The sequence below is a fragment of the Asterias amurensis genome, chromosome 2, assembly GCF_032118995.1.
Source record: "Asterias amurensis chromosome 2, ASM3211899v1".
In the NCBI taxonomy this organism is placed as follows: domain Eukaryota; kingdom Metazoa; phylum Echinodermata; class Asteroidea; order Forcipulatida; family Asteriidae; genus Asterias; species Asterias amurensis.
In genome coordinates this window covers 14,965,107-14,990,377 of record NC_092649.1, presented here as the reverse complement: position 1 = coordinate 14,990,377, position 25,271 = coordinate 14,965,107, and the positions used below count along the sequence as shown (strand labels likewise).

The window sequence follows — 25,271 nt, the reverse complement described above, 5'->3', positions numbered from 1 at the left end:
GGAACACTATGGTAGCACATGAGTCATTCTCTACATGAGTCATTACCCAACGGCCTTTACACAGATGTTAGCACTGTATACTCAGTACTAACCTGAGTTCTGTGAAAAAAATCACAGGCGTATTACTCGAGTGGGATTTGAACCCATGACCTTTGCAATTCTAGAGCAGTGTCATACCAAGACGACCACCGAGATTGCCCTATGGCTAGATGCAGTTCAAATCAAATTTTTTAGCAGCGGGTGCTGCAAACAATTTAAAGATATTAAATTTGCAACTTTTTTTTCTTTCTAGGAATAAGATTAAGCCTACCTTAAGTGGATTTAAGCCACATTTCGTCGCGATATCCGACATAACAGTCTCTGCGACCAGCATGGCTTGTGGGCTTCCAAATCCACGAAAGCCCGTATTAGAAGCTAGGTTCGTCCTGCACAAATGACCGGTCACGCAGACATTGGTACATTTGTAACAGTTGTCAGCATGAAGCATTGCTCTTTCTAGTACCTGTAATCAACAGAGACGAGTGTCATTAATGTTTTCAAGGTATGGTAACAACCTTTCAGAATAGTTTATTCAAAACTATCGAGAGTCAAGATAGGAAAGTCACGAAGATGGTAACCAACCTTGAATGAAGGTTTATAAAAATTTAATATTTCAATTTATTTCTAATAAAGTCAATACGGAGGCAGTCACCCCTATTGATTTAAACCAATCCTTTTGAACCATCACAGCCGCAAAGCATTGATGGCAATAGTATGGGCAGCTTTCACAGAAAAAAAGTACAACAAAGTATAACTTATATCAAATAATAAACCACAAGGGAAACTGACTGGGTACATTTTATAAATGATTTTGGGTTGAACAAAGACAAATTTACTAGAGCGGGATTTGAACCAACGACCTCCGGATTAACGTGCCGGCGCTCTACCAACTGAGCTATCTAGCCCTATGTTGGCGATCTCCCTATTTAGTCAATATCTGGTTCAAATCCAGCTCTAGTCAATTTTTCTCTATTCAACCCAAAATCATTTACAAAGGTTAACTTGTAACAGATTCTATTAAATTGGCCAAAATCACTCTTGAAATTATGGTTAACACCCACACAAAATCGAAAGGTATTGTTATTTTGTACAGAGTGTTAATGTTTTTTTAGGCACAATTTGTGCCAATCCAGCTCAACCCAAGGCTGCCTCTAGAAAATGAGTCAATATTTGTAAAAAGGGAAAGGTCCATCCGGCTAATCCCCCTGTTGAAAAGCAAATGACTGATTAGCTATAAGAGATGTTAAATTTGCATCGGGGATAAAGAATATTAATTTTGGTTTTTACCCATACACCGATGTGTGTTAGCACTGTATACTCAGTACTTTCCCGAGTCCTGTGAAAAAATATCACAGGCATGTTACTCGGGTGGGATTCGAACCCACGACCCTTGCAATTCTAGAGCAGTGTCTTACCAACTAGACTACCAAGGTTGCCCGGCAGCTAGAGGCAGTTCGAATCCTATGTTTTGGCAGCGGGTACCGCAACGATATAATAGATGTTAAATTTGCATCGGGGATAAAGAATATTAATTTTGGTTTTTACCCATACACCGACTGATTAGCTAATACTTACAGCCGCTGAGCAGTCATACGTGTGACCACAATTTGAATATAAATCGATGTGAAGCGCCCTCAGCTGGCCACTCTTTGAGACTCCCGCTCTATAACGGCCAAGGATAGGGTGTCTGGTTCCTGTGATCAGCATATCTTCATTACGGTCCAACATTAAACGCACTGGTCGATTAACTCTGGGGACAGAAACAAAACACGGTCAGATGCAAAAACTAAAGTTTACGTTAAAAGCACTAGACACCTTTGGTAATTGTCAAAGACCAGTATTCTAGCTTGGTGTATCTTAGCATATGCATAACATAACAAATCTGCGGCAATTTGAATTCAATTAGACATCAAATTTGCAAGAGAATAATGAAAGAAAAAAACACCCTTGTTGCGTTGCTTCTTTGTGTGATTTCATATGCATTATTAAAGGCTTCATATTCAGCAGAAGTCTTGTATTATAGTGAGAAATTCCCTCTTTCTCAAAAACTACTGTACTTCAAAGGGAGCCGTTTCTCACAACGTGTTTTTAACCATAAACAGCTCTCCGTTGCTCACTACCAATTAAGATTTGATGCTTACAATTATTTGAAGTAACTACCAACAGTAGCCAGTGCCTTTAATCTGTTTTGTGGGTCAGGAGAAAAAGTTTGGGTTAAAACCGGCAAAAAATTTCAACCTTCCTGGATACAATCAATATGCACTTTGGAAGCTAATACGCTAAAAAAAACTATAAGTGGCCAAAAGGAAGTATCAAAGACGTAGTTACTTATTGGCAGCAACGGCACATACACCAGCATGAAGACAGGTCCTAGATTCCTTGCCTCCAAACCCTCCTCCGAGTCTCTTCACGTGACACATCACCTTGTGAATCGGGATACCCAAAGCTTCAGCTACAAGGCTCTGTAAGGGTGCAGAGGGAGAGAGGAGCAGGGGGGGGGGGGGAGGGGTTGAAACACACTGAAGTTGTTGTATGTCAGGTTTATTTATTCTACTTCCCATCCTACACAATGTGCTCAGAGCATACATAAAAGACACGTTTAGGGTCTAAGATTTCATTGTGAGAATAGATAGACACTGATCTTGAATTTAAGTTTTCGGTTGAATATGCTTATATGTTGGGGAAACAGTTTTGGCTTGAACTCTGGAGGGTCATTGTTTGTTTTTTGTCAACGTTATGCTGATCTATAGGAACAAATAAAGAAAGATACAATAAAAGTCACATGTGAAAGTTTCAGCTGAATACAGCTGTTATTTGCTGAGCAAATGGCAAATTGTCACAGTATTTTCATAAGAGCATCAAAGTTCTTAATCTCATCTCTTGCCGCAGCATTCGCGAACAGACACACATTCTCAGAAATCTGAGAAATGATTGTGCACAAATCTTTTCTCAGATTCAAATGTTTTGGAGTGAAAAGTTATCCAAACCATATAATAAACTACAAAAAGAATCCTATTTCAAAATAGTTTTTACAATCAACAGCCGCAGTGCTTCTCACCAAGTAAGCCTTAGGGCCATGTCACAGGCAAAATTTATTTTTTGTGGACTGAAGACAATGTTTTTAAAATTTACTTGGTGCTACCAAGATGATCCTGTAACATGCACTGTAGTTGGTTGCCTCCAAGTTGCCTGTAAAAGTTGCCTCATATGACAAAGCCCTTAGGCCCTACCAGTAAGTTATAGTGGTCATTGTTGGAGATACTATGTCTCTTATGTATATGCATTACAATATAAGTCCGTAATTTGTGGAAATGTGTTATAGTGTTAATAATGTGAATTGAAATGAATTGAAAATACTGAAACCAATCATGACCCTAGCTACTTTTAAAGGGGATGTTAAGGTAGAAACACCCTCGTACTCGTACCTGTGTTCTGGTGAGTGACTGTGTTGCTGATATGATTTCAACCTCATCCCCATCCTTCGGTATAACCAACGTGGTGAAAGTCTCCAAGTAGAAATGCTCTTGTGCTCCGATCTTAATCTCCCCGTCGATAATAACATCTGAGCCCTCGAGACCGTCTTCTACATTCCCTGTCTTAATCTCACGGGTGATTGGGAAAAATGAGTTGTTCTCAATGGCATCCTGTCAAGAACAATCATGTGATCATTTTTTTTTTTTTTTTTTTTTTTTCTTGTCCTATTTGAGTTTAATTGTTAATTTTGTGTTTGTTTGTTTGTTTGTTTGTTTGTTTGTTTGTTTGTTTGTTTGTTTGTTTGTTTGTTTGTGGCTTTTGTTTTTGATGTCATTTCATCTGTTGATTTTGTCAGGCATTTCAAAACAAGCTTTTCCATCAGCTTCTGTAAATGAACCATTATTGGTTTGCTCCGTTTCCAATTCTGCATACTATTTTCATTTCATTTTAATTATTTTTTCTTGACCAGTAATTGACCGCTTTGAATAACAAAATTGTACTTAATTTGTTTATTATTCTCCCTTTTTCACCAAAATGGAAATAAAATTTGATTGAATTTATTGAATTGAATTGATTGATGGTGATTGGGACAAGAATTACAGTGTAGTAATTGTTTACATAAGAGGCAGAATGTTGGTGTAAGACTAAAAGACTCACAACGATAATTTGACACTTCAAACCGACCTTTTCCCAACTCCAGCACAAACAACAAACAAATAAACACTCTGACAAACGAAACCAAATCAAGAAACAAACACAAAGACCCCAACACCACAACAAACCAACACCTCAACAAACAAACCCTAGCAAACCAACAAAAGACATTAGGAAAGGTTCTCTCTGAAGCTTTCCTTAAAATTTACATTGAGGAAAAGCCATTGGCAGTTGCGATCCATCAGCTAGCACACAATTCAATTTATATCAAGTTTATTGTACGGGTTTATGAAATTGCTTTTGCATATTTTGAAACTCCTGGTAAATGGGGTTTGTTAACCACTAGAGTGGTCTTCAAAGTGTTTATTTGGCAAAAAGAAACATACATTCTTTAGGTAAAACCTTTCTTTATTTATTTTGAATTATTTTGTTCAAATGTTTATACAATTGCTTACATTATGACCTTTTTTATCATTACGAGCAAAAATGTAGTATTACCACAACATAATGATTGATGATTGTCATTTAAGTCTGACCTTAGTCTTTAGGTTTAGGGACGTACCTCTATGGTTACCACAACAGGTAATTCTTCATACTTCACGTCGACGATCTTTGCGGCTGCTTGTGCTATAGCTTGATTGTCAGCAACTACTACACCAATCACCATACCAACACACGTTACCTATTAAACAAGACACAAGAGATTGTTGAAGAAAAAAGATATTATTATTCATTATTATTCATTATTATTATTATTATTATTATTATTTTATTTTGCATAACAGTACAAAACATAATACTTTGACAATATACCCCGAGATGGGCAAGGGACAACAAAAGCAAATACATACTATGATCCGTAGATCTGTTGCCCCACATCTGGGGTACACAATAAAATTAATATAGATTTAACATAATAAAGTACACAAAGCAATAATAAATATAAATATCTAATAAGAATAACAAATAAACAAGTAAAAATAACAGATAAGGTAAGGATAAACAATAAAAGGAAATAAATAAATATATCAACGAATGAGACCACATCTGGTATCCCAGTCCAAAACCCTATGACTAAATCCTGCCTATCAGCACAACAATTCTGCTTAGCACAACAAGCAGCTAAGCACAACAACATATGCATAACAGATGACGGTTAGAAACCAAAACATTAGAAAGGCAGTTTTTGACTGGTATAGCCAGCTCATTTTTGATAAGCAAAAACTTGTTAAGCAATTTTTTTCTGCTGAGGAAGCTCTATGAAATTGGATCCTGGTCGGTTCGGCTCAAACGTTTTTATGACTAGCAAAACCATTCTCTGAAAAAAAATATTTTGACCGAAGACTTTTATGTTAGAGTGTAGCTCCGAGGTAAACTCATACTGCTGTATAGTTACAACTGTACCAATGTTGGAACAATGTCAACAAGATTGTTCCGCAGGGCACTGTGGACCCAATTGACCCATTTCATCTGACGTCATCATCAGAAAAATCTTGAATGCGCCATACTGGTGGGCAATTTCGCGTGCAAAGGGTCAATAGACAGGACTTACTTAAAAAAGAAAAACCCTGTGCTCTGCCCAATATGGGGCAGAGGGTTTACCCCATTGTTTCTTTTAAAACACTATTTTCCTCTTAAGCACCAATATGTACAAAACTCTTGTGACTCGATATAGTTCTACAAAACTTCTGTAGCAAATCACCACAGAGTTATGTGGTTGGACTTCACAACGTTTACCATTGGTCTGGAATTTTACAGTCTCAAAGCATACATCACAATATTGACCATACCTTTGCATCTGCAAAGAGGACATCATCGTAAAGCAATGAAGGCCCAAACCTGTTGCGTCCTGGTACGTCGTTAACGTCTACGTAGGCATGAACTCCCTCAACGGCCAAAGCTTTAGTTGCATCAACAGATCTGTAAAATTAACATTTAAACAATTCTGTTTGGTGTTGTTTTAATAACAACAACAATATTATTTTGACAAAATAGGGAGACTGCCAACATATGGTTAGCTCAGTCGGTACAGCGCCTGCACGTTCTGGACGTCATTGGCTCAAATCACGCTCAAGCGAATTTTTCTTTGTTTAACCCCAAATCATTTAAAATTCAACCAATTTCCCTTTTGGTTTATTATTTAACAAGAATATTAATGGGAATTTTAGTGCACCATGTCTGCCCAAAAACACTTCTGGCACAAAGGGAAAAGAAATCAGTTAATTACAGTACTTCTTAAAGCTTGAACTGAACAAGTGTGTTTTCAAGTTAGTTTTGTAGCTGGAGAGAGTGACGACTAGTCTGAGGTTCAGTGGGAGAGTATTCCAAATAGATGGTCCAGCATATTCAACTAATTAAATATAGGATTTGAGGCATTGCATGGTGAGGTATCAATATATATTTGGTTTGCGGAAACACCATGTGTGAATCTACTTGCCAGGTATAGTTTGTTCAAAGAGAACTCTCTTGCTTTATTCTACTACCACTGAGTAGATTGTCCGAACTACCGAACAATCTACTCCGCAGTGTTAGAATAAAGCAAGACAGTTCTCTCAAAGCAAACTATACCTGGCAAGTAGAAAGTGTTACTGCAAACCAAATCTTTATTAATTAAATTAGACAATGACTTACATTATGTTAGCGTGAGCCTTCTTACTGATGACCAACCCTAGATAAAGCTCATCTGTTAATGAAAAAAAATAATAACAATAATTTAACTGTCAAAGAAGAAACTTATAAATTTTTTAATTATTTGTTTGCACTTTCTTTTTTCCCAGTGAATTCAAGGGAGGATACAGAGGAACTTTGAATAATTATGAGTTAAATCAACCATTTGTACCACTTTAAGTCAACCAAATAAACATTAGATAATGTATGAATAAATTAGCATATTATGAATAAATTCACTTGTATGAATAACATTACCATCCATGTGAGGGATATCGTCAACATATACTGCTTCTCCTGTTGTCTGCTTGAGTGCAGATAGATGGGTCAAAGGTCGCCCTACGGCGTCTGAATCTGGCTGACCCGACGGCACTTCCTGTGGGTGGGACAACCAAGTGGATATCAGTGGAATAAATTAACATGTTATTAATAAATTTATACGTTTATATGAATAATATTACTTCACTGCACTTCCTGTGGGGGACTTTAATGTGGATAAAACCATAGAGAAAAGGTCCCTTATAATGATGAAAGCTATAAACTTATCCATTTGAAATGAGTATATCTGTATTATAAACTTAGTGCTTTTAGTCACGTTGGTTGAGGTTGACAAACTATTTCTTCATTTTTTTTTTTTTTGGGGGGGGGGGTAAGGTATAGGCAGAAACATCTTACAAGTTGCTACAAGGTTAACAGTTACCAAATCCTTTTTGGCTGAACAAATACAAATTGATTACAGCAAGACTTGAACCTGCAACATCCAAAATAACGTACCAGTGCTCTATCAACTGAGCTCATCCAGCTTTAAGTCTGGGGTGCCAGTCAGAAGCCATAAGCCTTTTTGAGGTGTGGCGGACCTGATAGGAGTGTTCCCAGCCGTGACACTGTGTCCTTGAGCAAGACACTTTACCATTGCTTCGTCCTTAAGATGGGACGTAAAGCCGTTGGTCCCACGTGTTGTGTAACGCATGTAGAAACCCAGTGCACTTATCGAAAAGAGAAGGGGTTCGCCCCTGTGTTCCTGGCTGTGGCTGCTGTATGCGCCGTAGCACCTTGTAAACCCTTATAAGGTGCTACATAATTGGGTCTCAGAATCCATCACTGCAATAACCTATCATTCTGAAATTGTACTGTATATACTCAGCGCCTTGAGTACCCTGTTTGGTAGATACGTGCGCTATATAAGACTTCAATATTACTGTTACTGTTTGGTTTGGGTGTATTCACACAAATTGTACCCAAACTTTATCAATCGCTATCGCAATTCAACTCAAAATTATATAGAATTTACCCAGGTGAGGTTTATTACAAATGACATTACCTGATACATTTGTACACCCTGTGCAGAGTTCTTATCCCACGACTGATTGGCTGATTTGTAAGATTCTGGGATGGATGAACCAATGATATTGACCTTTATAAAAGAAAACAAACAAGGAAAGTTGGAATGAATGTTAATGGTTCATGCACCACCTCACAATTAGTCATTCAGGATCACTTTTAACAAAGTCAATTAAAGGCACTGGGTGATTTATACTCCAATTAATTGTTAGCATAAAAACTAACTTTGTAAAGAGCAATGGAGAGCTGTTGACAAGTATAAAACATTGTGAGAAACGGCTTTCTCTGAAGTAACACAGTTTATGAGAAAGAGGTAATTTCTCACTCAAACAATGTTAAAAGATTTTAGCTGAAACCTTTTATTATGCATCAGTTTTGTCTTTCAATATTCTCTTGTAACTTTGATGATTAATTGAGTCCAAATTTAAACATATTGTTTGTTATTTCAAGCATGTAACGTTGGGATACATCAAGTGAGAATACTAGTCTTTGACAACTACACCAAAGGTTACAATTGCCTTAAACACTACATGTTTAATACATTGTAGAACCTTTTAAAGCCATTATACACTTTCGGTAAACAGTCTTGTCCAAGTTCCACACTTCGTGTATCACAACTTATATATAAAACAACAAACCTGTGAAAATTTAGGCTCAATCGGTCATCGGAGTCAGGAGAAAATAACGGGAAAACCCACTCTTGTTTCCGCGCATTTCGCCGTGTCATGACATGTGTTTTAACAAAATCTGTAATTTTCGCTAACGAGATTATTTTACCGTTTTCTCAAAAAGTAAAGCATTTCATGGGCTAATATTTCAAGAGAAGTCTTTCACCATCACCTTTTGTAAACCCTGTAAATAATTTGTAAATCTGTGAACTTTTTTTTTTTTTTCTGTACCGAAAGGGTCCAATTGCTTTAAGGTCTTGAGCTGAAAGTGCAATTTTAAAGACTCCCCAAGTTTAATAAGAACCTTCATTTCTTACCGCATCGCGATTGATTTGTTCCAAGACGGCCAAGTAGAATTTAAAGAAGAAACCGAGAGCCAGTGATTGACGATAGCTCTCCATACCCCCTGGAGCTCCTGGTGGCAGGGGTAGATCCTCAACCAGAAACGGAGTAATGTGCTCCACCAAACCATCGCTCCAATTTCTTCACAAGGAATTATTACAAAATATCTCTGTAAGTTAATTTGCCTTAATTTATATCTCATCTATAAAAAAAAAAATTAAAGAGTTATAAAATGTGACCAACTGTCGTCCTCGTTAGACAAAGTACACACAATTAGATAAACTAATAAGTTTTATTAATGTTTGGCAATCCAATTCATTGCTACATAATCATTGGAGGGAATAGTTAAAGTAGAAAATAGACTCTAAAGTGTAGATTCGTGACTAAAGTGTAGATTCAGCTTGTACATTTAATCCACGAACTTACACTTTCTCGTCCATAATCCATCAACTTGACTTACTTCCCTTTGATGTTCTCCATCGTCTTTGTTGCTAAGACTGTGGTGGGAGCCATTCCTCCATAGGCCACAGTACAATCCTCCACTTCATCAGTCCCTGGTATCAACACAACCCTCATCCCTGCATTGACTACTGCTATATCATCCTCACGACGTGGGGATTGCTTATACCCGTAAAAATACTCGTTCTGAAACAAGAAAAAATAGAACCAGACTAAAAGGGACGTCACAACCCTCCTTTCGAAGCGATATTCTTGAGTGAGTTGAACAAAGTTGAACCGCTGCGAATTATTCGTTGCGAATTTGTGACGTCAACATTCGTATCGCATTCCCATTCGCAGGAAGTATGAACCGGGCTTTAGAGAAAGTCCCTTAATTTCCTTCTAAAATTGTTTAGGCAAAAAAACTAACCATGTTTACCGTCCCTGCCGCCAACTTCCTTTTTATAGGCTGCCTCCTTTTTATTTATTTACATTTTAACCCCCAAAAAGGAGACATTTTAACAATTTAAAATGTTTTTTTTAATTTTCTTTTTTAAATACCAGCAACCTGTCTTTAAAATGTGTCGGGGGCCATTAAACAAAAATGTAATGATAAAAAAGGCAGGACACTAAACATTTTTTTTAATATTTTTTTTAAATACTTTATAAAATATCAAGTTTTTAACAGTACAAATGTCTATGTAATTGACCCATTTCACAACACGTCTTCATCTGCAAAATCTTGGAGGAGCCATTTTGAGGTCAGAGAACTAGGTCGAAGAGCATTACGGCTTGCTGCTCATTTCGTGCATGAAACGTCGACTCCACAAATGGCAGATACACTCTAAAATGGGTCAAACTTGACCCGGTTTCTGGTTCCCAATAAGCCTGACTCATTTGTAAATCAGGCTTACCAAGAAACTGAAACTTTTATATTTTTGCTTGAATTTTGCGTCAGTTTGAACAAACTCTGGGTTATTTTGACACCCATTCCTGGTCAAACCAGGTCTAAAACGGGTCAGATTTGAACCGGGCTCTGGGTCAATGTGCCTGACCCATTTCAGATCAGGCTGACCCAGAAACTGGTCAACAAACTGTCGTTTTGCGTGGATTATGCATCGATTTGACCAAACCCAGAGGTAATTATGTCACAGCTTGAATTGTTTCGAGTGTTTAGGATGTATAACAGACCGGTAAGCAGCCAGGTAAATGTTTTTAGGGCCTCTTGACCAATAATTTTTGTTCCTCAAAATAGGCAAACTGTTAGATCAGTTGACCCTAAAACGCATCCTTTCTGCTGATTGCTTGAGAGGGCCCAAAAAATCTATAACATTTACAGGATTCATAACTTGTGTGTGAGATTACGAAACAGTCAACATCTCACCACATGTATTTGCATAATAACTCCATATTGTTCACTCGCCAAGGACGAACCGTTATAAAAACAAATTGTTTGAGCTGATTTGAACAGAAGTTATTTTTGGAAGAATTATATATTATTGTATTCCATCCAATTGATAAGAACCGAGAGATATCTGTAAATATTATAATTGAAACCTTGAGGGGAGATCTTGATTGATGATCGACCTCCAGTCTGGCAATATCACACACTAGATAAAACTAACTATTCCCCTCTGAACTTGTGCCATTGCATCACCACAAACCAAATGAGTTTATGGTTATTTAGTTGGGTGTCGCATGCAATTATGTCCTCTATGCAATACTATCCGGAGGACATTATTGCATATCTGCCGGACGGTTTTGCATATGCAATAATGTCCGACCGGACCCTGCTGCAAAATGCAATTGTGTCCGTCCGGACACATTTGCATATGCAGTTGTGTCCGCCCCCGTGTGAAACCATCCTTACAGTAAATTAAACGCCCTTGGTATACGGAATGCGTTCGCCATTTTTTACAAGCTAAGAGCATGTCATTAATGACATGGAAAATGTTTGGCCATTGGGTATTCGCTGCTCATAAAATACGTGAATATTCATGCTGCATAAAAATACGTAGGTTCAGTGCCTACGCGCGCATATACATGTACTGCACTCATGTACATGTCCGCCGAATGGTTTTTGCATAGCCCCGGACACGATGCATATGCAAAAGTGTCCGGAGCGGTCAGTACTGCAAGGCGGACACAATTGCATCAGACGTAGGCCTACTTGTCAGATATGTGGAAGAGGAGTGCTCCAAGCATACTTTTACTCTCACCATGGAAGTTAAGGTGATTACACATATATGCATGCCATTGATCCTCTGAATAATTCCAGAGAATCACAGAATCTTGAAAAAAATATATAAAGATCTATTTTTTAGTGCAATTCAATTTGTAAAGGCACTAAGGACACTATTCGTAATTACTCAAACTAATTATTAGCATAAAAACTCGGAGAGCTGTTGACAGTATCACATTGTGAGAAACAGCGCTCTCTGAAGTAACATAGTTTTCGGGAAAGAAGTTATTTTCAACTAATATACTTAAAGACTTCAGGCCTGAAGCCTTTTTAAAGGCAGTGGACACTATTGGTAATTACTCAAAATAATTATTAGCATAAAACCTTTCTTGGTGACAAGTAATAGGGAGAGGTTGATGGTATAAAACATTGTGAGAAACGGCACCCTCTGAAGTGCCATAGTTTCCGAGAAAGAAGTAATTTTCCACGAATTTGATTTCGCGACCTCAGATTTAGAACTTGAGGTCTCGAAATCAACCATCTTAACGCACACACCTTCGTGTGACAAGGGTGTTTTTTTCTTTCATTCATATCTCGCAAGTTCGATGACCGATTGAGCTCAAATTTCCACAGGTTTGTTATTTTATGTATATGTTGAGATACACCAACTATGAAGGCTAGTCTTTGACAACTACCAATAGTGTCCACTGCCTTTAAGGCATCTACTGAAAGCACACAAATTTGTGCAACACATTATTCTCTTGCAATTTTGTCTACCAATTGAGTCCAAATTATCACAGGTTAATTTATGCATTGTGTGAAGATACACCTAGCGAGAATACAGGGCCAACTTTCATAGAGCTGCTTATCTTCCCCGATAAAATCAGTATTACCAGCCAAATTTCCATTTGTTACATAGTGCTTGTTACTGGTATTCAGCTTTTGTTTGCTTATCCTGAAAATCACATGGACATTTGGTTGGTAAACCTGTTTTTATCAAGGAAGAAATTTCATGCTAAGCACATTTTTGTGCTTAGCAGCTCTATGAAATTGGGCCCTGGGCCCGATTTCACAAAGATCTAAGGTTGATCGTAACTGCAAATCAATCGTAGTTGCTATGAAAATGGTGATGTCACAATACAACTTACTATGGTGATACTGAAAAATTGTCTTGCGATGAATTTTATTGCTTTGTGAAATGCCCAACGTGTCCATGGGTGGGTATTTACAAAGAGATTTAACTCTTTTTGAAATCCACCCATGGACATGTCTGGTAATTGTCCTGTTTAGTCTTATCTTGAGTTAGGAAGAGTTACTGGTCCTAACTCCTACAGGACTTGTCCAATTAGTTAGGACTACCTTTGTGAAATCGACCCCATTTACTGCCAGAGGTTCAATTGAACAGAATTCACACACAAACAACTGTTTTTTTCTATGTGTTAAGCATAGAATAGTCTTAAATGTAAAAGTCTGACCTCTGCTTTATCGAACTCCTTCCAGCCAAACAAACAACTTTTTATAAAAAAAGGAATAAGCTCAATGCAAACAAGAATGACTGTTTATTTAAAGAGCTCTGCTTAGTTGAGGTTTAACCTTGGAATACAATGAGGGATATTCAATACAAAAGAGATATTCACATGGTGTTACCACAAACCTCTCTTTTATAGGTAACCCTCCACCAAGCAAAGTTTAAAATCTTAGTGAGTATACAGTGCTTAATATAAATTTGGTTTTAGGGTAAATATACATATTATACCCTTCATCCCCGATGAAAAATTATCATTTGGCATATCATGGAACTAAACTGATATTTAAAGGGATGCTGCAGTGAATTCAAATAAAACAGTAAATTTTGCTGTCATTTATTTCTGATATATGTATTGAACATCAATAAAATGTGTTTTGCTTATTCCCGACATATCTGACTTGCATAATTAGCGAATAAGTCATGCCCCCCCCCTTTTGTGGATTGTAACCGCCCCCCTACCATCGACGTCACGTCACGAATTCAAACATATCGTCGGCAAAAAGAGTCTGGTCCCTAACTACACGCGCCTAGGTACCTGCCGTCGATTTCACTCTTCCTAACTTAAGACTATTCTTAGGACTTAGGACGAGTCACAACCCTGCACTGTAGCATGCAGACCTTAAGATTAATCCTAAGTTAGGAAGAGTTACTCGTCCTAACTCGAGATAAGACGAGTCCTAACTCTTTGTGAAATCGACGGCAGGCCACACAGTCCACACATCTCTATAATGCACACAGCCAGGGGGCCCTGCGGCTCGGGTTACCGCCATGACGTCACGTTTATACAAATGAAGGCTCCCTTTTAGGGGTGGGGTGGGTTCCCCTTCTCCTTGAAAACCATTTTTAAAATACTTGCGCATTTAATAAAAAATCCCAAAATATATTTTAGGTTTAAAAAGTCATGTTAAACCGTTTAAATGAATTTAAAAAAAAACACTGCAGCCACCCTTTAAGAGATGTGTGTTACCACTGTTCACCCATAGTATTTTTCAGAGTTCTGTGAACAAAAAGTCACGGGCATATTGCTCCAATGGGATTCGTACGCAGGACAACTCAAGAAAAAAATGAGTAAAATGGTATTCTTTACCTGTGACGAGAATGGAATACTGATGTTGATAATGATCTCCTCTGGTTCAATGATGTTCTTTCTATAGCCAGTAAAGAAACTACCGTCCAAAGTTACCGTGCGCCCACCTTAAATAAAAAATACAAATTAAGTTTATGTCGACTCCAAAACAATACTATAAGGCTGTTCAGAAGGGAACAAAATTACATTAATGTTTTAAGATGTTCTTGTTATTGTATACATAAGTTGTAAATAACCTTAAAATTGACTTAACTTAAAGGCACTGGACATTATTGGTATAGATACTCAAATAAGTTGTTATAAAAAAAACCTACTAGGTAATGAGCAATGGAAACGGATCCTTCTAAAGTGGTGTAGTTTTTGAGGAAGAGATAATTTCTCACTTTTGTTAGGCATCTGAAAGCACAAACATTGAGCACAACAAGGGTGTTTTTTTCCTCATTATTCTCTTGCTGACCAAATAATGGAGTCCAAATTTTCACAGGTTTGTTATTGTATGCATATTTTGAGATGAACTAAGTGGGAATCCAGTGCCTTTCACTTACAGGTACTGCATACTTTGGTAATGACCCCCCCCCCCCCTAAAAAAAAAAAAAAAAGGCTGCAAAATGTTGTTGTCAGATCCTTCTCCCAAAATGAACCCAAACTCTGGAAAAAACTGCCCAATCAGGGACACAATATCCTTCAACACATTCAAGGCCTTCTGAAAGCTCACTTGTTTCAGGAGGCCTACCATCAATGACTTTTTATCTATTCTGTGCCTCAGCGCCTTTGAGCAAACTTTTGCTTTAGGCGCTAGACAAATTATTTGTTTATGATTGATTGATTGATTGTCTGAAGTACCCACATTGATTAAATAATCCAAATAAAAGTGTATCGACAAACTCGAATCCCCAAAGTTGGCCTCATCTAGGGGGACACACAGTAATTTTCTATTGTGTCTGTTTGTGAATGCTACGGTATGTGGTTGTGTAAAAGAAGTAGGGTACCTTTTTTTGCTGAAAAAGAAAATCATGCGTTCAAGAAATCGACAATGATCCATTCATCATAGTTAAAGAAACCTTTATAGTTTGATTGGGGGAAATTCATGAATTTGAATGCGTGTTAGTGAAACTTAAAAAAAAACTTTTTGAAATTGGAGGGGAAAATCTACAGTAAGTGCACAATACCTTTGCTTGACATCAGTTCAACTGTGCACAAAGCTGCCATTAATAAAGGATTCAGATCAGACACTGGGCTGCCGGTCGTTATGTTACCAGCGAGGCACTATAAAAAAGGAGAAAGAAAACTGAATCAGGCCTGGAATTACACACAGACCACGGAGGCCATTGCCTTCAGTGCCCCTCATCTTGGCCTTGGTGCCCCTTCAAAGTTCCCCATTGACTTGAAGATCTTATAATGGAAGTGCCCTTTGCAAAATAAAAATGGCCTCGCCTTTTAAAGATGAAATTCCAGGCCTGCTGAATAACCATCAACAATACAATGCAGGAATGATATATGGTAGGAATATTTGATTGAGTTCAAGATGAATATTAGTTAAAGGCAGTGGACACTATTGATAATTATTCCAAATAATTATTAGCATAAAACCTTACTTGGTAATGAGTAATAGTAATTTGACAACTACCAATAGTGTCCAGGGTCTTTAATCAAAACTGTCAAGATTTTCCAAGGGCAAATAAAAAAATCAGAAAACAGACTAAAGTAGGGATATATCATGCCTGACAATGACACATACATAAGAGAAATCAGTAACGTCAGAATTAAAAAAGCAAATCAATAGCAAGCAATGACAATAAAAAAAACAAATGGAAAAAGAAAAAAAAACACGAAGCAACCAAGAAAATTATAACAGCTCGAATGAGATGGTCAGGCAACTTACGGCAACATTCCTAATTTGACATCCAGCAAACCATCGCAACATCTCTACGATCGCACTGAACACCCTCGTCTTGTGTTCTAGAATATCAACACAATATAAAAGGCAATTAGACATTTTCAAAACAACTTTAACGATGTAAGGCTATCAATTATAGTGATTATTTCAGGTAATTTACATAGTGACTTAAGATTTAATTATCAATATCTGATGTTTTTTAAAGCTTTATTACAATCTGGGTCAGTTGGACTGATCTTTATTGTGTCATTTTAACTAGGTCATTAATTACCACATGTTAATCTTTTACCGATTTACCCAAATAATGAGTTATTCAACTATTTCTCCACCTAACGCACCAGTGAAGAGATAAATCAACAAAAATATATACCTGGTTCTGCGCCTATAAGCTTCTTCAGATGATCCCCCAGTGACGTCAGAGATACTGACCCCCCAACTCTGACCCCAGTGGGCGTGTCTTCAATTCGTTTAAGCTCTGGTACGTGATTGACGTCAATCAGAGTAGAATAATGCTGGTTCTTAAACTTCACCTCCACACCTGTCAAAACAAGAGTGAAAGTTCAATACTAGACAAATTGTAACAAACATTTATGAATGCGAATTATCTTTGAGATATCTATGGACTTCGGGGTGCTTCCAGGTGATATCCCCAACTTAAAGATATTGAACACTATTGGTAATTGTCAAAAACTAGTATTCACAGGTGGTGCATCTCAACATATGCATAAAATAACAGACCTGTGAAAATTTGAGCTCAATCGGTCGTCGAAGTTGCGAGATATTAATATTAAAAAAAAACACCCTTGTCGCACCATGGTCACACGAAGTTGTGTGCTTTCAGATGCTTGATTTCAAGACGCCAAATTCTAAATTTGAGGTCTTAAAATCAAATTTTTGGAAAATTACTTCTCTCTCGAAAACTATGTCACTTCAGAGGGAGCTGTTTCTCGCAATGTTTTATACTATCAACCTCTTCCAATTACTCGTCACCAAGAAAGGTTTTATGCTAATAAATGTTTTGAGTAATTACCAATAGTGTCCACTGCCTTTAATGAGGGAAAGTCTATTCAATAGCTGAATCTCAACATGATTCTGTCCTCGGTCGACTCGAGAGATAAATAGAGTGATAGGACCCCCCCCCCCCCCCCCCCCGATTATTTAAATAACATCAAGAGACTTTTGAGACTGTCCTTTGATTTTTTTTTATGGAGCACGGTTTACACTTGGACCGACACCAGTGATCTAATTTGGCATTGAGGGGGAAGGGACAAGCGGGTGTCACAAGTTATTTTTTGATGCTTTAAATGCATTTTATAATGGATCTCATGGGGGGAGGCCGATTTTAGAGGGTTGGGGAGGGTTGGGGTGGGGCTATACCAAAACAAGACCAGAGGTTCAAAAGGGCACCAGACTATCCGTATGAGACCAAGTCACATCGTTGCAGGGGGGTGGGGGGGGGCGTGATTGAATGTTTCACCTACCAACTTCAGAGTTTCCAACAACCATCTTAGCCTGTGGGTGTTTAGACTTTAGCTTCAGGAGTTGTTCTAAAAGGACTGGACGAAACCATGTCACTTTATCACTACAGAAGGTCTCAAGTACAGGTGTCTTCTCTGTTAACATCATCTTTGAAAATTTAAAATTAAAAATCATAATTCCAAGACTGTGTTAATTGTGTAAAGCTTAAAAGAACATCCCATGAGAAGGATCTGTGGGTAGGTTTGATAAAAAAACAAATATTAAATACATGTTTATATAACTCGGTCAAATCTGGCTTTCTGGTTTCCCCAAGACACATGTTCCCTTTTGTTTTAAATCGGGAACAAAACAAACAAACAAACAAACAAACAAACAAACCCTATGGGACTACAAATAGTATAGTTATCAGATCATACAATTACCATCAGCTCTGGAGGAAAGATCGGTTCTTGTGTAGGATCATAGGGCACGAACTTGGTCGGGTCAAATAGTTGGGTTGAAACCTGAAAACAAAACACTGATCTTTACAACAGATTGGGAAAAAGTAACAACTTTGGGATTTGTTGATTCAAAGTTGATGTCACAATCAAAATTACGACTGTTTGTTAATTTTGTTAAACCCAACTGAAATAGCATGAATATCATCATCATTAACAGCGCGTCACTGACTAAAAATGCCAAACGCAGTGAACTCTATTATACTCTGTGTTTTCTGATTGTGGTATACGTGTCGTGGCTGAATAATAATAATAATAAGACTTGTGACTAAAGCACTGGTGTTTCTGATCAGGAGAGTGTTGTGTTTGAGTCACGATCATGACACTAATTGTATCCTTACGAGCAAAACTCGTCACCATTATCGCTTCTTCCTACGGATGAGGTGTCAAGCCATAATATTAGGCTTGGTGTGTAGTGTAATTATTATTATTTTATTTGCCATAACAGTACAAAACAAAATACAAGACAATATACCACGAGATGGGCAAGGGACAACAAAAGCAAAAACATACTATGATCCGTAGATCTGTAGGAGTACTGAACTCAAGCTCTGGTGTTTCTGTTCAGCAGAGTGTGGGGCTTGGTCTCAACACTTGTGTCCTTGAGCAAGACACTTAACTATAATTGCAGTTCTCTCCACCCAGGGAAAGAATTTATTTCACTACATATTTGGCAGCACAGGCTTCATGAGATGCCCTTTGAGTGTCAAGCGATATATAAAAACCGATCATTATTATTATTTTATAAAGAACACAGTAGAAAGGGTTTGCCCTTGTGCTTCTGGCATGGCACCTTGTAAATTGTAACAATGTGTTACTTCACAGTAAAATGGATCTTATAATTTCAAACATCGCTTATGCTTCCTTGTAAAGAAAGCCCATAATGTGCATTTCGGGTGAACCCTTTGGTGTGAGAAGTGTCGTATATAAGAACCAACTATTATTATTACATTTTTTTTTAAGCTTCAAACATTGATATACTCACCCCGAGGTCTATATTATTCGACGACGAACTCATACAGCAGTTCTTGCTATTTTTGCCACAGCATCCTTCCTGGACATGAACCATAAAGATCAATTCAAAGGTATTGCAAACAGAAACGAAAGACAACAAGACTTGTAGTGTAGTAAACTTTTTAAGAATAGTATTTCCTTTTAAAGGCACTGGATACTACTGGCATACTCTGAAGTCTTTGTAGCACAAAAACTTACTTGGTAATGAGCAATGGAGAGCTGTTGATAGTATTAAACATTGTGAGAAATGGCTTTCTCTGAAGTAACATGTTTTTTTAGAAAGAGGTAATTTCTTACTTAAATACTAAAACACTTAATGTCTTTAAAATTGTAATGTGTATGTAGCCACTGGCCACCTCTGGAAAACAGTGTTTCACTGAGAGGTTTCCCCAGGGTAAATAAGAAAATAATAAAAAAATATTTTTAAAAAGTCTGAAGCCTTTATTGGGCATCTGAACGCACACAAATTTGTGCAACAAGGGATTGTGCAACAACTTGAAACTTCGATGACCAACTGTTATTAAACTTTACGAAACTTAGCCCTGTTTGAGTTTAATAGGCGGGATTGTTTAAGATGATAAAGTATACCTTTGTGAATGTTTTAAAGCCTTGTAGAATCGGCCGGTACCCCGTACATCGACACAGGTTCCCCTCCAAGGCACCCTCTATTTCCCCCATGGTAGGATGTGGTCTGTTCCTGAGTAGGGTGTACATTGACATAACAATGCCTGGAGTGCAGAAACCACACTGAGACCCATGAGCCTTTGCGAGACGCTCCTATAAAACGGTGAAAACCAAACAGTTGGGGGAAAAAAAACAAAAAAAAACTACAGCATGACATTGCCATAACAAGTCCCCAATCCATAGTTAAAGGATCAGTTGCCATTAACACTTGACCTATGTCATGATACAGAGGAACTCCACACCTATTATATGATAAGTATAGATTGGCAGAATGGAGTGGTGATAAAAACCTATATTGCACGGCTAATATCACTACCATGCGTCTTGTGTGTTCTATGTCACGCGCCAAGTTTGCTTGAAGATAAGTATGTTATCACACGCACGCTCGTGGAAATACGGAAAATATAGCACGTCTGCGTCCCATATCCAACTCGGCCTTCGGCCTCGTTGGATATGGGACGCAGAAGCGCTATATTTTTCTGTATTCCACTCGCGCTTGTGTGATAACTTATAATGATGAGCTGGATAAGGCGGTTATAAGAGCATTGGGGACAAAACATTTGAATACATTGTTAAGTGGCGTAGTGGGATGTGCGTCCTGTCCATTAATGGGATATTTAGATATAAAGTATCTGACGTACATACCTGTACAGGATGGAGTCTGGTCTTTGTATTTCCAATTCCTTCTACAGTTGTGACTGCCATACAGTGTACAGAACAGATGGGAGTCAGGCATGCATTCACTGCAAGATGGCTATCAATAAAACAAAAATACAATCTTCTCTTTGTTTATGTTTCAACATCAATTTTGGTCCAATATAACGAATATTGACCTTCATGCATTACGATGGTTAAGGCCTTATCACACAAGGCAATTTTTACAGGCAACCAACTGCAGTGCATGCTCCAATGTATAGAGGACCACTTTGGTGAAAAATATTATTTTTTTCTTAAACATCGTTCAAACACCGTCTTACAGTCCTCAAGAAAAATATGTGAACTTTCAAATGTGAATAGATTCTCTTCTTGGAGACTGCCTGAAAGTGTTGCCAGAAAATTGCATCCTGTGACATGGCCCTTATCAGTTTCATGGCTTGATTTTCGCCAAAATGTTTTCCTTTTTGCTTAAATTTCTTTTCCATGAAAGAATTTTGATAGAAAATGTTGTTTCAAAACCAAAAACAAAACTGTTTTTGCATGACTGTGTTACGGACATTTTCAAATGCAAAATCGTTTGTATGTGGCTAACAAACCTGTTTTTACAAGAGGATTAAAGACCAAGGGGTTGATTTCACAAAGAGTTAGGACTAGTCTTATCTCGAGTTAGGAAGAATTACTCGTCCTAACTTAGTACTAGCTGTACATTTTTGATATCTCTTAGGACTAGTCCTAAGTTAGGACTAGTCCTAACTCTTTGTGAAATCGACCCCTGGACACTATATGTTATTGTCAAAGACCAGTCTTCTCACTTGGTGTATCTCAACATATGCATAAAAATAATAAACCTGTGAAAATTTGAGCTAAATTTGTCGTCGAAGTTGCGAGATAATTATGAAAGAAAAAAGACCTTGTCACACGATGTTGTGTGTTTTCAGATGCTTGATTTCGAGACCTCAAATTCTAAATCTGAGGTCTCGAAATCCAATTCGTGGAAAATTACTTCTTTCTCGAAAACTACTTTATTTCAGAGGGAAGCCCTTTCTCACAATGTTTTATATAGTCAACCTCTGCCCATTACTCGTTTCCAAGTAAGGTTTTATGCTGATAATTATTTTGGGTAATTACCAATAGTTTCCACTGCCTTTAAGTACTAAAGTAGCTAGCAGCACAAAATAGTTATAATTTAATTCCAGAATTAGTTTCATTCCATGCGTCCCATCTGGACTGGTCTAATTTTTTGTTAGCAGAAAGTTACAAAGGTTAATTTTCAGCTCAGGCAGCTCTGTAAAATTAAGCCCCAGATTACCTAATCATACCTGATGGACTTGTCCTTCGGTGAGTATTTGGATACCATGACCGTGCAGGCACCGCACCCACCCTCTCCGCATCCTAGTTTACTTCCTGTTAAACGCACTGTTACCAACTCATTAAGAAATATTAAGTATTCCTTCAAATTCAAAAATGATTTGCAAGCAAAATCATTTTGGGAATGAATAAAGACAACTTAAGCGGGATTTGAATGACATCCGGATTACCAACTGAGCTATTTCGCCCTATGTTGACAGTCTCTTTATCTCTGTTAATATATCTTTGACTGGGGTGCTATAGCCAGAAGCCATACGAGCATTTAAACAGGGATCACACCAAAGTTTAAAGTACAACCACGTGGGAAGCGGCAGCCAGGGGGATGCAACTTTTGATTTTTGATTTTCCTGAGCAATGCAGAGATTGGGAACACTAAAAAGTACAAAACTTGGAAACAAACAAACTTTTAAAGCTTACAAAGGATACATTTGGTTCGCAGATAGGAGAGCAATGTCATCGAAGGATCAGCATGGTGATCTATAACCTGTTAGAGGATAGAGGATGGTCATTGGTCATTGGTCATTGTGTTCTTACCACGAAATTCTCAAAACTTGTACAAGTTTACAATAATGTTTGGCAGTTTGTACTTAAAGGCACGGAAACATTGGTAATTATCAAAGACCAGTATTCTCACTTGGTGTATCCCATACATAAACTAGAGCAGCGAAGCTGCCGATCACCAGATAGAACCAATGACTGATGAAAAACCAATCTTTTGATCAATTGATGGTCAAAGGGGTGGGGACATTGACAAATATGAAGTAATGACCATTTAAGGTTTTTATTGATTTAGCTCATTCAACTGGAACCAGTGATCTTTTTATATTACATACATGTAAACAGCAATATTTGATTACAGTTTTTAATCGATACATCATTGCAAAAAGGTGTTATGACCCTATAAGGTTTTCATTGTTTAAGCTCATTCAACTGAAATCAGTGATAAAAGCTTTGATGATGATTATATTTTCATATTGTGGCGTCAACCAGGGGTTGCAATGCACACAGTTTAATGACACAAGAAAGGTACAATTAACTGGCTATTCTGTCATCAGTTCAACAATTCACTGAAATTACACGAGAGAGAAGGCCTAAGCCAGAGAGCGCCCTCTCTGGCGAGCAGACTCACAAATCGACCGGCTTGGGCCAAAAGCAGTGCTCCGAAGGGGAATCGTGCTGGTGCCCCAACCGATCGATCTGCACCGGCGCTACAATATTATCTACACGTTAGCAGCAATATTTGATTTAAGTTTTAAATTGGTAATTCGTTACAATAAGAAGGTATGGCCATTAAAGGTTATCTTTGTTTTAGCTCATTCAACTGGAACAAGTGATAAAATCTTTGATGATGATTACCTTTTCATATTATCTACACGTTAGCCGCAATATTTGATTTAAGTTTTAAATTGGTAATTTGTTACAGTAAGAAGGTGTGGCCATTAAAGGTTTTCATTGTTTCAGCTCATTCAACTGGGACCAGTGGTGCACTCTTTGAGTTTTATCTTTTCATATGCATCTTTATGTAAGAAGCAATACTTGATTTCAGTTTCAAGTTAGTAGGTCATGGAAATAAGGAGTTATGCCAAGTTTTACATTGTTTTAGCTCACTCAACTGAAACCATTGATTAATTCTTTGAATTTTATCTATCCATGAATCTCCATGGATGAAGCAATATTTGAAATAAGTTTCAAGTCAGTACATCATTGCAATCAGGGGTTATGACTGTTTATGTTTTAAGTTCAGCTTATTTAACTGTAACAAGTGACAGAGAGTTTGATTTTTGTTTAACAGAAGTTATTTAAAACTTTAAGATTATAATTTGAGGTTTTTTTTATTATCCAGATGTCAATGTTTGAGTCTGAAAAAAACTTGTTGTTATTTCAAAAACTTTATCTTTTTTTTTTTATTCCAAAAACTTCAACACTATTTGAAAACATAGCTGAAAATTTCCCCAAAATGACTGGCAATTAAATATAACAATCTCACTTGGGCTTGTTCATACCAAAACAACTCCACTCGAAGACTTAAACTTAAACCCAAAACTTTAACATTCCCAAAAACTTTAATGCGGTCGGCCAGATGGACATATTTCTGCTAAAGTTCTGTTGCAAAGGGGAGAAAAGATTTCCGTATCCTGCCACCTTTTTTCACTACAGTTACCGAAAAGAAAATCTCCTTTGAGTAGGTCTAACTTATTTCATTAAGAATGAAAAAGTTAAGCAGGATACAGTAATTTTTCCCGAACAAATAATTATGATACAAATAAGTACATCATACTAAAGGGGGGGGGGGAAAGGCCCGGTTACACAGGCCCCGATAACGAGAACGAAAACGAGATAAAAATGCACGCCCTCGATTGGTTGAATGACGTGGGCGTTTTCTGCAAGGAGCAATTCAACCAATCATGAGCTTGCATTTTTATCTTTATCGTTTTCGTTCTCGTTATCGGGGCCTGTGTGACCGGGCCTTGACCCAGTGTTATCATTTCTACTATGACACGAGTTCCTGGCCGTAGAAAGAAAACACAACAAATCAACACTTGCCTTTTTTCCATTGCAAAAGAATACAAGAGTGTCACTGCATGATGGTCTACCTCGATGGTCACTGAAACAAATTCCTCCAGCTCCCTCCATCTTAGTCAGTGGCTGTGAAGGCTCTACTCTAAAGAGTGCTTGACATGCATGACACCTTTAGTGGCAGGAGCCTTTTACAGTGACCTTTGCACCATGGAGGATAAGCTTGCTTGCACAAGGTCATACAAACAATGCTATTACATGTACATACATCAGTGTGAGGGTATGGCGCCCTCTTGTGTACATTAAAGCTGTTTAAACCATAGACTGGGCCCTGTCTTTATCCGCAAAGATAAAGACAGGTACCTTGATTTAAATAATTAAATTCAATTTAATTCAATTTTCCTTAAAGACAGTGGACACTATTGGTAATTGACAAAGACCAGTCTTCTCACTTGGTGTATCTCATCATATTGCATAAAATAAAATAAAAACTGTGAAAATTTGAACTCAATTGATCGTCGAAGTTGCGAGATAATATAAGGAAAAAACGTACTTGTCACACAAAGTTGTGTGCGTTTAGATGGTTTATTTCAACACCTCAAGTTCTAAACGTGAGGTCTCAAAATGAAGTTTGTGGAAAATTACTTTTTCTCAAAAACTACATCACTTCAGGGGAAGCCGTTTCTCACAATGTTTTATACTATCAACCTCTCCCCATTATTGTTACCAAGTGAAGTT

The 25,271-nt window shown here is 37.6% G+C and overlaps 1 protein-coding gene across 2 annotated transcripts in view; it reads right to left on the bottom strand.

The window, feature by feature from the left end:
* LOC139954532 (xanthine dehydrogenase/oxidase-like) overlaps positions 1-24,705 on the bottom strand; it is a 35,901-nt gene extending 11,196 nt beyond the window's left edge. Inside the window, exons 1-23 of one of the 2 annotated variants that reach the window (XM_071954375.1) lie at positions 24,561-24,705; positions 22,443-22,500; positions 21,968-22,064; positions 20,637-20,745; positions 19,896-20,084; positions 19,279-19,347; positions 18,219-18,299; positions 17,799-17,943; positions 16,688-16,855; positions 16,303-16,379; positions 15,590-15,686; positions 14,421-14,527; positions 9,646-9,830; positions 9,161-9,326; positions 8,156-8,248; positions 7,093-7,210; positions 6,799-6,850; positions 5,958-6,087; positions 4,730-4,849; positions 3,465-3,683; positions 2,368-2,501; positions 1,615-1,789; positions 311-502 (exon numbers count right to left, since the gene is read on the bottom strand). In XM_071954375.1, coding sequence (XP_071810476.1) covers positions 311-502; positions 1,615-1,789; positions 2,368-2,501; positions 3,465-3,683; positions 4,730-4,849; positions 5,958-6,087; positions 6,799-6,850; positions 7,093-7,210; positions 8,156-8,248; positions 9,161-9,326; positions 9,646-9,830; positions 14,421-14,527; positions 15,590-15,686; positions 16,303-16,379; positions 16,688-16,855; positions 17,799-17,943; positions 18,219-18,299; positions 19,279-19,347; positions 19,896-20,084; positions 20,637-20,745; positions 21,968-22,064; positions 22,443-22,500; positions 24,561-24,650 — 2,871 coding nt within the window. In that variant the 5' untranslated portion in view covers positions 24,651-24,705. Of the gene's footprint in view, positions 1-310; positions 503-1,614; positions 1,790-2,367; positions 2,502-3,464; positions 3,684-4,729; positions 4,850-5,957; positions 6,088-6,798; positions 6,851-7,092; positions 7,211-8,155; positions 8,249-9,160; positions 9,327-9,645; positions 9,831-14,420; positions 14,528-15,589; positions 15,687-16,302; positions 16,380-16,687; positions 16,856-17,798; positions 17,944-18,218; positions 18,300-18,806; positions 18,872-19,278; positions 19,348-19,895; positions 20,085-20,636; positions 20,746-21,967; positions 22,065-22,442; positions 22,501-24,560 lie in introns of those variants that run through there. The other variant, XM_071954376.1, reaches the window with a different exon arrangement.
* Between the last annotated feature and the right edge of the window lie 566 nt (positions 24,706-25,271).